General features: G+C 39.5%; 1 protein-coding gene across 1 annotated transcript; it reads left to right on the plus strand.

Moving 5' to 3' along the window:
- Nucleotides 1-5,250: 5,250 nt before the first annotated feature.
- Nucleotides 5,251-12,842, plus strand: TMEM202 (transmembrane protein 202). Its single transcript, XM_008579414.1, has 5 exons — nucleotides 5,251-5,331; nucleotides 5,575-5,830; nucleotides 11,106-11,255; nucleotides 12,042-12,173; nucleotides 12,646-12,842. The coding sequence occupies exons 1-5, from the start codon at nucleotides 5,251-5,253 to the stop codon at nucleotides 12,840-12,842; spliced, it is 816 nt and encodes a 271-aa protein (XP_008577636.1).
- Nucleotides 12,843-13,097: the final 255 nt, after the last annotated feature.

The raw sequence follows: 13,097 nt of genomic DNA on the forward strand, positions 1-13,097 counted from the left end.
TAGTAATATTGATTTGATCAATATATGTCAACGCTGAATCCCCAAATATGTATAATCAATTATGATTCAATAAAAAAAGTAAAATAAATTCATAAATTAATTAAAAAAAAAGAATTGAGTGGTTAAATAACTTGCCCAAGAGAACATAGAAAGTGGAAATAGTTAATAATTTCTTTACCCAATTCCCTATTAATGCACATTTAGGTTGCTTCCACATTTTCTCAGGTATAATTGATACTATGGTGACCATAATAGAGGATACTGGTTGCCTTGCCAGGATATACTTTCAGCCTTTCTCACCATTGCCACCTTGTTTTTCATTTGGAAATTTCACCCTTCAGTCTTGCAGTTTGGATGGGATTGATCGCAGCCCTAGGCCCTCCCTGATTTAAGCCATATAATTAGGGCTACTTTCCCCAGCCCCTCACTATGAATGCTTGGAAATGTGGGGTAAAATTTTACATTCCCACCAGTAATGTGTGAACATTCCTATTTCATTACTATCTTTCAGCTTTAGATATTATGTTTTCATTTCTACTATTGAAGCCTTGAAATTTTACCCAATTCCCTATTAATGCACATTTAGGTTGCTTCCACATTTTCTCAGGTATAATTGATACTATGGTGACCATAATAGAGGATACTGGTTGCCTTGCCAGGATATACTTTCAGCCTTTCTCACCATTGCCACCTTGTTTTTCATTTGGAAATTTCACCCTTCAGTCTTGCAGTTTGGATGGGATTGATCGCAGCCCTAGGCCCTCCCTGATTTAAGCCATATAATTAGGGCTACTTTCCCCAGCCCCTCACTATGAATGCTTGGAAATGTGGGGTAAAATTTTACATTCCCACCAATAATGTGTGAACATTCCTATTTCATTACTATCTTTCAGCTTTAGATATTATGTTTTCATTTCTACTATTGAAGCCTTGAAATTCATTTTTTTAAAAAATATATCTAATAAAATTGTTAAATAAGCTCTGGCAAGACAGAACATGACCTCCATATCATTATATAAAGAAAGAAAAGGACCAAAGATATCTGGATCATTTTGTCAAAATAAGAAAATGGAAGGAAGCAACAAAAATATGTAATTAACAGAAAATGCGAAGGGCAGGGTGACAGGAATAAGATCAATATATCTAAACTATCACACTATATGTTAATAGGTTAAATTCTCCCATTAAAATACAAAGATTCTCTGACTTGGCAAAGAACAAAATCTAAATGTTGTTAACAAGAGATATTTAAAATGACAGCAAAATGTTAACAGTGAAAGAATGATCAAAGCTATAACAGGAGAGTGCAAACAAAAAGAGAGCAAGGGAGACATTACCAATGTCTGAGTTCTGTCAAGAACTCGAGGTAAAAAATTAAGTGAAACAAGATGAATATTTTTAATGATAAGAGGTACAATTCACAAGGAAGATATACATCATGAATCATTGCATACCTAACAACAAAGCAACAAATACATGTGAAGCAAAAACCAGAAGGGAAAGGAGAAAATGAGGATCATAGTGAGAAATATTTAACATATTTCTCTCAGAATACTCTATCGAGTGGAGAAAAATAAGTAAAAATAGGAACATCTTGAATAATACCATCAATAATTTTAATGTAATAGATTTAGAATCTTATATCCTACACAAATATATTTAAAACTTTGTATCTTATCCATTGTTTATAAATGCCTATAGGACACTTAGAAAAACTGTCTACAAGACAAATATTACTGAACTCCAAAAGTACAATTCTTGCAGGTCATGTTCTTTAATCATAAAATATTAAAGCTGGAAAAAATAAAGTATCTAAATGTGGATATATTTTTTAAATTCTAAAAAATTTTTGTGTCAACTATAAAAAACAAATACTTCTAGCAGTATATTAGAAAAATAATGTAACATGTTCATACTTATTTTATTACAGGAATGCAAAATGAGATAAATGTTAGGAAATATATAAATGAAATTTTCACATTAAATAGATAAAAGAAAGAAAACCATATTCTAGTGGCTAATAAGGAATTTGATGCAGCCATTCTAAATTTTAAATCTCTATAAAATAGAAATAGAATAAAACTTCTTTAACATAAAAATAAATATGCACATGAAGCAAACAGCAATAGAGCTGTTTCCATTAAAGTCAGGAGTGAGATAAGGATGCCCACTACCCTTAATCACTTCATGAAGGGTGTTCTGGAGGGTCCAATCAATGCAATAAAACAAATGTTGTAAAGGAAGAGACAGAATTATCATTATTTGCAGATGATAAGAAGTTTACTAGAAAATCCAAGAGAAATTACATAAAAGAACTATTAGGATTAAAATAATTCAGTCAAGTGGTAAGAAAAAAGATAAATACATAGAAAAAATAGCTTACTTATATATTGCCAACAACAAATTAGAAAGTGAAATGGAAAAATGTGATTTACAAAAGCAAGTGGGTTAATGTATGTAAAGCACTTGGCACAGTTCCTCGTAGATAGGAGGTTATATAATGCTAGTTACTCATTTTATAGATATACTACCTAATGATTTTATAGATGTCCAGAGGTGAAATTACTGAGACAAAAGATACATTTTTTTTCCTTTTTGTCTTTTTTCGTGACCAGCAACGGATCGCAACCTCAGTGTTGCGCCCGTACTGGACCGGGACCGGCAACGGGATCGCAACCCTCGGTGTTGCGTCCGCACCTCGCTCAGCCAGTGAGCGGCCGGTCTGTATGTGGGATCCGAACCCTCGGCAGGAGCGCCGCTGCGCTTCCCAAGCGGCGCACTGTAGCAGTGCGCCACCGGGCCGGCCCCAAAAGATACATTTTAAAGAGTCTTTTTATTGAAGTATAATACATGTGGAAGTCTGGTAAACAATGTATACAGCCACCAGATATGCATATATACTTGTTTTGTCATTTTTGTCATATGCGTTACTGGCCCCAGCAAGTTTCTAGTAGACCAAAGCATCCTGCCTTTTGGTAGGCCTGAAGTAGTCTGAGAAGGAGGCCTGAGAGTTTAATGGTGCCTTTAATGGCTAGATGGTTATATTGTTTACCAAATCAGACGGTGTTCACAAAATGACCTGATTCCCCAGATTACATCAATATCATCTCTTTGGTGATATGCTTGTTCAGTGCCAGTAATGAAGGGGCGAGGGGTGACATATCCTTTCCATTAACGTTAGTGTTTTATCTATCACAGGGTGGTCTGTGCCAAGACCATACTCAAGCAAACTTGGAAAGACAGTTTAAAAAATAATAATAGGTAGTATATTCTGAGCACTTACTAAGTGCTCAATATAGCTAACATATTTATCAATAATATCAATATCTATCAGTAAAAGGTAGTGTTTGTTGAGCACTTATTAAGGCACTGTGCTATGAGCTTTATGTACATTGTCTCATTTGATCTTTATAATAATTCTATGAGGCAGGAATTATTATTATCCCAGGTTTAGAGATGAGTAAACTGAGGTTCAGTGAGGTTAAGGAAACTTCCAAAAGGAACCTAGCCAGTAGGTTTTGGAACTAAGTCAGTCTTGGAACCAAGATTGAAATTCGGGCCTGCCTATTTAAATCCTGCATCTAGCTCTCTAGCCTTACGTATATATCTAACCGTTATGCTGTACAAGCCAGTTTGCTTAGATTGAAAAGTCTTTCTTGTAATCATACCAGTATGGCAAGAGGACTCCAGCAACTAATAATCCATACTGTAATTGCATAGCATGACATAAAAGACTCTTTGTGATCTAGTTCTTCCCTATATCTACAACCCTCAACCCTTATTTTTTATTTTATACTTAGTAGAACCATGCTGCTACTAGTGCCCTGAGAACCTCATACTGTTCGTGGCTTCCTGCCTTGGGACACACTATTCTCTTTGCTTCAAATGCCCTTCCTCCTTAACTGCCTGGAAAATTCTTTTAAAACCCAGCTAAGACACCTCTTCCAGTAAACCTTCCCTAATTTTCCTCTGACAATGTTAATCATTTTGTCTTCTGTATCAACCTCTTGTACTTTGTTGTACTTCGTATAAAAATATATTGTTCACCCACTTATTCAACATTAAATACTATTCTTCTAGGCCTTGAGCTAAGCACTGGGAGACAGAGAGTCAAATAACACTTGGGCAGGAGGAAGACTATGTGCTAAAGCATGGACACGTACAAGGTTCTGTCAGTAATTACCACAACTGAAATAAATAATGGGTTTCAACAGGTTGTGGTGGATGGGAAGAAGAAAAGTGGGGTACGCTAGAAGAAAAGTGGGGTAGAACATCCTGATTAAGCCAGGAATTTAGGAATCAAAGTTTATCTGTTTGTAGAAAACAAGAGGTGGTAATCTGGCAGAGTATTTATTTGAATCAATATTCATGCCATAGAACAGGATGGCATCTGTACCACATCTTAGATTGACTTGGAGTCCTTGGGAGGGGAGGAATTAGGATCAGATGCTGAGAGAGTTGTTTGAAAAGGAAACTGAAATACTCTGGACACAAGCTGTGCTGGCTTGTGGAACCAGGAAAGGCTATTCTCCTTACTTCCACGTAGAACCTGGCACTGCTGCAGTATCTTTTTTTGATAACTTGTAGCACATTGACTTGTAGCCTCCTGGGCTATGGATACTGACATTTCCTCAGGGGGCCCAGTTAGCAGTGGCAGTGACAGTAAGGTAGCACCCTTAAATGGCTTCACGAGTAGAAAGCATTGAAAAGAGGGAAGCAGAGCAAGAAAGGAAAAAAAGGATGGATGCCACATGAGAGACTATGACTGACAGACTGGTTCATGAGCCTATTGAGACATACCTGGGGACTTCTGCTTAGAGTTGGGGCAAAAGCATGAACTCCAGGCTCCTGGCTACTGATATGTACACATAACCTTAAATTATAGCTACAAGCAACTGAGTCCTGGAGACATCTGAGTTACGCTTTTTTATTTGCTATGGGGGAACTGTGTCTTATTCATCTTTACGTCCCAGGACCTAGCACAAAGTCTGACACACAGCAACTGCTGACAGTGTATTTGTGGACTTATTTAATAAAGGAGGTGGGAGGAGTTGGAGATGGGAGGGTGGGGAGCATCACACATACATGTATATGTGTAAAATGTGATGATTTCTTCCTGATCTGAACAGACTGAGAATATGAGACAGAAACAGGATCTGTGAAATGGGTCCTAGCCCTGGTGGTTCTGCCAGCATGTGTGAGATGTCAAGACAAATTCCGTGGCAGTTAGAAAGTGAACTGGCTGCCAAGATGGAGAGGAGGGAACAATTAGTCTTGACCTTCCACAGTCCTGAGGTTCCCAAAGTGAAGGGGAACCGGAAATACCAAAGGGTAAGGAGGCACCTAATCGTAGGTCAGATGGGAGGAAGAGGACTTACTTAGAGGTGGGGCTAGACAGTGCCTCCTAAAGACAAAGACAAGATCACCCTGAAAATTTTGTTTTTTCTACAAGGAGTAGGGAAAGATATCTACAAATCAAACCCATATGGGGATACTTGAGGCAGAGAAGAGTAAAAGACGCTGGGGATCAGGGGTTATCTTTTTGGGTAGGCAATATTTCCCTCATCCTTGTAGCCTACCCTCCCCACCAACAAACATCCGAGTGCCTCAATGCCACCCCAGAGGCGGCAGCAGCATGTGGATCAGACACACACCTACATCCGAATGTTCTGTGGCAGCCTCTGTGGTTTTAGCCTCCTAATGCTGATCTGCATGTCCCCACTGAACTGGGTGCAGTTCCTGGTGATCAAGAATGGCCTTGAGCTCTACGCAGGACTCTGGACTTTATGCAACCATGAGCTGTGCTGGAGCCACACACCCAAGCCACCCTGTGAGTGCCACTAAATTAAATGCCACAGGCCCCACACTTCCAGAGATTTCTGCCACATTGGCCCTTCATCTTTCTTCCAAGATGTTTTGGCCCTCACCTCTCCAAGTCCAGGATGGATCTCAGCCACGTTGTGAATGTAGGCATCCTTTTCTGTGGTATCCTCAGTGTACCCTTTCTCTCTCCTACCCCAGGTTGTCTCCTGTCCCAAATAATGAGTTGATACTCTTTATTTCCTGGGAAGAAATCTTTTGCCATTTATAAGGTGTTACTGTGAAGCAATGTGATTGGTATCTTAATTTGGCATGCAGAGATAGAAGTGACTGATCATAACTGGGAGATAAAGCAAAGTGTTTCAACTTCCATCAGATTTAATTTTCATGGTCAGCTTATTCTTCCGCTAGCAGAAGAGAACTTAAATGTACGTTAGATATGTGGTATAATAAATGCCAGCTATGTAGAGTGAATTATTTATGTCAAATTTTATGTGAATTTAGATAAATCTGAAAATGCAATACAAAATATTTGAAAATAAGCTTCTGGAACTAGAAGATATCATATGCATGAGTTTTTCAATTAGACCAGACTTAGAGGAAAGATATAACTACACTGTTTTCCCATCACCCACAGACATACATTTACACAAAGTATTATGAAAGAAAATAGACATGAATAAAGCATTTATTCTCCTTTTCACATAAGCAGGGGTCCCAGATGCTGGGGGAGAGGCGCACCTAGGCTCAACCCTGAGGTGGAGCATCAGTTATTTGGCCATGAACTGTGGTATTCAGTATTAAGGGGCAGTATCCTAAAGCAGGATCATGGGAATAAACTAAAATCAAAGGCAGGCAGACAGTTTAACTGCATCTTCAACTGAAAAGAAAAACTGAAGAAAATATATGCAACAAATATGAAAGTCAAAGGTTAATGGTCTTAATATATTAAAAGGATATACAAATTATTTTTTAAAAGATAAAGACCCAAATAAACAAATTCTTTTGAACAGACAATTCACAAAACAGGAGCTATTAGTGTTTAACAAACATAGGAAAAACAATTTAACCTTAATCAGTCATTAAGGAGGCAGCTCCTTTACAGTTAAAGGGGCTAGATCTTTTTGTAGTACTGCCTCCCTATCCTGGCTTTGATTTTTGCTGAAGGACCTAGGGTACAGTGAGGGGAGTCCCACCACCAAATCTCTTTGGAACAGCTGAGTATCAGGTGCTTAGCTTTAATATGGCTGGCTTCTCTCCTCTGCTCCACTTCCTTCCACTGTGTCAGCAGCTTTAGAGGAGAACATCTAGTGTTAACCAATCCTATTTAGTTAACAAGTGTGGGGCGGCTAATAGCCCTGCCCCTCTCACTTTCCAAAACCTCCCAGGCAAAGTCTTATTTCCAAGACAGTAGAAGGAGATCTTGTCCATCAGTTACAAACTGCCTAATGGTGGTGGATGTTCTCATTTCACTGAGATCTGAGGGGATACTGCAGAAACACTACTGTTTTCTGGTTGGGTAGTGCCCTCTCCGGTCTTGGTAGACTTTACTTCCTGCTCAATGGTACCCTGAAGTGCAGCATCACTGATTGGGCTGATCCTGAGAACACAAGCAAGAATGTTACCAAGTTTTTCAAATGTTTTGGAATTCTTCCTCTGCAAATTGAAAGTGACATCCTCTCTCTTCCCAAGTATTAGCTTCATTGTTGTCAGTAAAGTGAGAGGCTTGCCTTGCTATCCCTGCAACCTAAGTCCACATCAAAGCAAGCAAGAAAAAGTAAAAGTAAAGTAAGGAAAGCTTCAGAGATGTTTGGATACAGGTAACCCACATGAGTGACACATGGGTGTTCCTTTTATCTAGGGCACTCCTATTTCTGGACCCAAGGCTTTTCACTGAAACATACAAGCAGGGATTTTTGTAAGTTAGATTCTAAGATTTCTGAAACTTTAATGAGTAAGCTGCTGTAAAAACTGTCCTATGAAAGCTGAAATTAGCACTGGCTGGTTAGTTAGCTCAGTTGGTTAGAACATGGTGCTGATAACACATCGAGGTACAGGGTTTAATCCCTGTATGGCCAGCCACCTCCCAGCAAAAAACAAAACAAACAAACAAAAAAACCCTGAAATCAGTTTTGGTCTTACAAGAGGCTCAAATTCAGATTTGGAAACTTTGCTTTTGGGGTTTTTTTGTTTTGTTTTGTTTTGGTTACACGAATTAAAAAAAAAAAACTATGAAGTTAATCAAATGCAGATGTTTCAGACTCTGAAGGGTTTGGTTATCTAATTTGTTGTATATGATTATTACTAGTAGGCTTGGTTACTTTGAGGTTAAACTTTTTTTTTGTCTTTTTTTTTTTTTTTCGTGTCCAGCAACGGATCGCAACCCTCAGTGTCACGCCCGTACCGGACCGGGACCGGCAACGGGATTGCAACCCTCGGTGTTGCGCCCGCACCTCGCTCAGCCAGTGAGCGGGAACCGGTCTGTATGTGGGATCCGAACCCTCGGCGGGAGCGCCACCACGCTCCCAAGCGGTGCACTGTAGCAGTGCGCCACCGGGCCGGCCAAGGTTAAACTTTTCTGTGCTGCAAATCTTTAGTTGTTCCTGTGGAGTTGTTTATGTAGTTTTCTGGAGATGAGGAGTTAAGACAGAGAAGATTAAGAAGAGTATGAAGTTAGTCTTCCCGCATGGTAGAAGAGACACTGCACTTTATAACTTAGACTAGAGTTGGATAGAAGATATCTTAGACAGTGCTCCTTTGTGTTTTGAATATTAGAATCATTTAAACTAGTGTAAGCTAAAGAGTGAACTTATTTATAAAGATTCAGAAGACTCTCATAGGCTCTCAAGGGCAGGAAGTTTGCTGGTCCTTGGGGGGTTCCACAGGAGGCTGCAGTCTCAAAGAACATCAAGCCATCCAGTCACACAGTCTCTGTAGAGTTGCTCTGTCATTCATCTTTGTTTTTGCTTTGTCTTATCTCTACAGCTCAATTTTTCCTGTTTATTAGTGTGTAAGTGCCCCCAAAATGATATCCTAGTCTAGCTTTACTCCTTATTTCAAGCAAGGAAAAGAGGAAATCCAAATTTCCAAGCATACTTGTAAGAATCAAATTGATCCAACATGGGTCAGGTTCTCTTCGTTGGTCCAGTTAGCTATAGTCAGGGGGGGCTATAGGCAATGGTCCAGGGCTATAAACAAGGATTGCTAGGGCCCATGGGTGATTTGGGGCTAAATACCACAAAAGATGCCTATCACACTTAGCTTTATACAGCTTAATCCTCAATCTGGACTGGTGGTTCTGGCTGGCTACATATAGTGCTCATTCTAAATGACCTAGTCTTCAGAAAATGTACTGCTCTTGAATTATATGTTTTAATGTGGCTAACTTGTTGGGGCCACAGAGCAACTCACCTCTGTGGGGAAGGGTGTGGCTACTCTTAATGGGAATTACTATTATTGATCATAATTAGTAAGTGGCAAGCTCTGGAGACCAAATGAAACTTAGGAGGCAGATCTTAGACTGGCATAAACTTCATACATAATTTCTTCTCTCTGGTTTACTTGGAAGCTGAACTTGGATTCTTAGGCACAGAAGTGTTTAGAGAACTTTCAGTGGTGGGGATGAGCTGGCCACTGCTACAGGAAAGAAGCTAGGCAGAGAGGCACCCTATAAAGGATATTGATGATAGTGCTGCGTCTGTGGTATTTTCAGAAAAGCTACATCTGCTTGGAATTGTGAATTATCCTCTATGTCTTAAATGTTCAGTAGAATGTTGATGGGGAAGTCAAGGAAAGGATCCATTCCATGGTAGGGATATGATTGGAAACAGTAAGGTTTAGCATGCTCCCTCACCCCCTGCACTCTTACCAACATCCAGTCTCCAGGGGCAGAGCCAAAGACAGCAGAGACTTGGAGCCAAGAGATGAGGGAAGAAAGAGCAGTGCGGCACTTGGGTAAGGACAGTGGAGCAAAAGAGCTTTAGTAGATCTCTTCTTGGACAAATGTGAGATAGGACCTTCAGGGACTCTCAGAAAAAAAAAAAAGGGAGACATTTTTGGGGTGTTAGATTCCTGCAATTTGGTAAATTGGGGCTAGAAATCATTACAATATAGGAAAATAAATGTGACTTCATTTTGAAGTCACAGGCTGACAAGGCCTATATATGCCAGATACATCTCTAAGAGAAAAAACAAATAGAAAAAAATTCCAAATCCAACAATGAGTAAATCATTAAGCAAAGTATGTAAATATGATAGACTATTTTGTAGCCATTAAAATGGCATTTATAGGCTTTAATTATACCACCAAAAAATAAAATAAAATGATGTTTACAAGTACCTGGGAAAAATCATGCCATATAATGTTAAGAAAAAACCTACGTGATATCTAGCATTATATCCACTGTGCACAGAGGGTTGGAAAAAAAATAGAAAGAAATACAGGAAACACTTGAACAACAGGGTTTGAAGTGCATGGGTCCAATGATATGTAGTTTTTTTTTATATATACATACTGGAAAATTTTTGGTTAGGTATGTCATGAATGCACGACATATCTAACCAAACAGTTAAGTAGCCTACCTAACAGTAGGCTATTAGTAAGCTATTGGTAGTTAAGTAATTAAGTAATATATTTAACTATTTAAGTAAGGATGTGGTGTGCCCCTCCTCATCCCTGTGTAGGGCTCAGAGCAGCACTGCAGCATGGCTGTGACCTGGGGGAAAACATGTGACATACTTAAGTAGTAGTTAAGTAATTAAGTTTTTGGAGAGTCAAGTTATAATGGAGTTTTGACTGCATGGGGTGGGATGGGGGGTTGTTGCCCCTAACCGCCACCATTCAAGGGTCAACTGTAATATAAAATGCTAATAATGTTTGCCTCTAGGTAGCGGGATTGTGGCTGATTTTCTTCCTGTTTCATTGTACTTTGTAGTCTTTTCAATACTTATATTGAACATGTATTATTTTTAGAATTAGAATTAGAAACATGAAAAAGTTTTCCTTTGTTTGGTGATATTAGTCATACCTCTTATAAGCTAATTAACATCCAAGTTAATGCACCCAGAGTATTTGTATATTATCTTTAGTTTAACAATGATAAAGAAATTCCCAGTAACAATGAAGAGCTAGGAAAGAGGATCCTTCTTTATGCTCTGGATGCCACGTAGCAAGCTCTCCTTCATCCTCCTTTGTCCCTACTCCCTTCTCTAAGACTGTCTGGCTTTCTTAAGGGGAGATCCCTCACTGGACTAATCAAGCCTTTCCTTTCCTCTTCTTCTTGCAGATTATCTCCAATATTCCAGGGCCTTCTTCCTCATCTCTGTCCTCACCATACTCATTGGCCTTAGCTGGCTCTTCAGCTCATGCTTCTCTAGAACAGGAAGCATGACCACCAACTTGGATCTGACGGTATCCATGCTCAGCTTCATCTCAGGTACAGACCTAGACTAGCAGGGTGGCTTAGTCAATCTTCTGTTCCTTATAACAATATATCTGCAACTGAGTTTATAAAGAAACAGAATTTATTTCTTACAATTTTGGAGGCTGGAAAGTCTGAGGTCAGGGGGGTGCATCTTGTGAGGGTCTTCTTACTGGTGGGGACTTTCTGCAGAGTCCTAAGGTGGAATAGAGTATCACATAGCAAGAGGGCAAAAGCATGCTCACATGTTCCATTCCTCTCCTTATAAAGCCACCAGTCTACTCTTATAATCACCCATTAATCCTCTATCCTTTTAAGCCATTAATCCTTTAATGAATTAATCCACTCGTGAGGGCATAGCCCTCACGATCCTATCACCTCTTAAAGGCCCCACCTTTCAAATACCATAGTCAAATCTCCTACCCTCTTAATACTATTATAATGGGGATCAAGTTTCAATAAGATATTTGAAGGGTAATTCAAACCACAGCACATGGTAAAACAGTGAAGGCAACAAAGTTTCTTTGTGGGGCATTCACACTCTTTTTCTTGTCCCTTTGCTTTTCTTCAGTATCACACTAAGTTGCCAGCCATCTGCCCTATCTTATTGTATAGAACACACCTTAGCTGACTCTACCAGGGAAGAGGTCCATTCCTCTCTCTCATCTCAGTCAACTCCCAAGTTTTTATCCTTTTGATCCTTGCCATACATATGGCCCCTGGAGGCAGAAGAGCCGGGGGTGATGGTCAAGGCAGACTGAAGATGCTGATGGGTTGTGACATCTTTCTTTCTGGTCCTAGCCGCCTGCTTGCTCACCTGCCTCAACCTGTTTATGGCACAGGTTCACTGGCATACTAGGGATGTCATGGAGTCAGATTTCCTATGGACCTATCATTTTAACTGGTGGAGTGACTTCTTATACATGTTTGCCGGTGAGTCAATCCCCTGCCCTATGCTAGAAGGATGGAAAGGGAAATCACTTCTGGAAAGAGAGACAGAATTCAGGAGAAATAGAAGCACTGACTGTTTCTATTTAGAACATTTACACATGGAAATGCAGGATGGTAAGGTGAAGAAACCATCGATTTTGGAATCTGAAAACCTAGAATTAGTAACCTCTTCTATCATTAAATGAGTCTGGACAGGTTGAGCAACTTGCCCAAGACCACACGGAAAATACTGGAACTATGATTTGAATCCAGGAGGTTCAAGCTTTGTCCTAATCAGTCTGAGAGATAATGTAGTGTAATGGGAGCACAGGAGGGTGAAGTAACTCTGCTGGGGGAGAGAAGGGTTCACTGAAAAGATGCCTTCTGAACTGGTTATTAGAGGACGAGTACGAATTTTGAAAGCCAAAATACCATCATCAATTGAACCTGACCTCAAATTCTTTTCTTCTCCTAGGGATCATTTCTTTTCTCAACTATATAACTTCCAGATCTCCTCCCCCTGATCAAAATGTCACTGTGATTCCAACAGAGAGATCAAGGCTGGGGGTGGGTCCAGTGACTGCAGTTTCACTTGCTGAAGATGAAAGGTCAAGGTCTGAGATGGAATCTCCAAACGAGGAAGTGAAAACACTACCAAATGCAGAACTGTGATGGTGATTTAAAAACAACAACAACAACCACCACTTAGCTAATGCTTGTCTTAAAAATGGGGGAGAAGATGAGTTGGGAATGATTGTGCAAATTCTGGGAAACTGTTCTGATATCATTTCCATATTACTGAAAGAGACAGCATTAAACCTGATGAAATGTCTTTTGTGTGCATTGGATTCAAAATATGATGATAGTCATAAAGAAAGTAATGAAAACTCACTTAAGAAAAAATTTCTAAAAGAAAACATCAGTGTT

The sequence above is a fragment of the Galeopterus variegatus genome, unplaced genomic scaffold (genome assembly GCF_000696425.1).
Source record: "Galeopterus variegatus unplaced genomic scaffold, G_variegatus-3.0.2 Scaffold1877, whole genome shotgun sequence".
Classification (NCBI taxonomy): domain Eukaryota; kingdom Metazoa; phylum Chordata; class Mammalia; order Dermoptera; family Cynocephalidae; genus Galeopterus; species Galeopterus variegatus.

Bases quoted from the DNA above. Each gene is read 5' to 3' on its own strand.
- TMEM202 (XM_008579414.1), top strand. From the start codon at position 5,251: ATGGAGAGGAGGGAACAATTAGTCTTGACCTTCCACAGTCCTGAGGTT. The intron at 5,831-11,105 runs GTGAGTGCCACT...TTCTTCTTGCAG, and splicing joins CCACACACCCAAGCCACCCT to ATTATCTCCAATATTCCAGG. The intron at 12,174-12,645 runs GTGAGTCAATCC...TTCTTCTCCTAG, and splicing joins CTTCTTATACATGTTTGCCG to GGATCATTTCTTTTCTCAAC.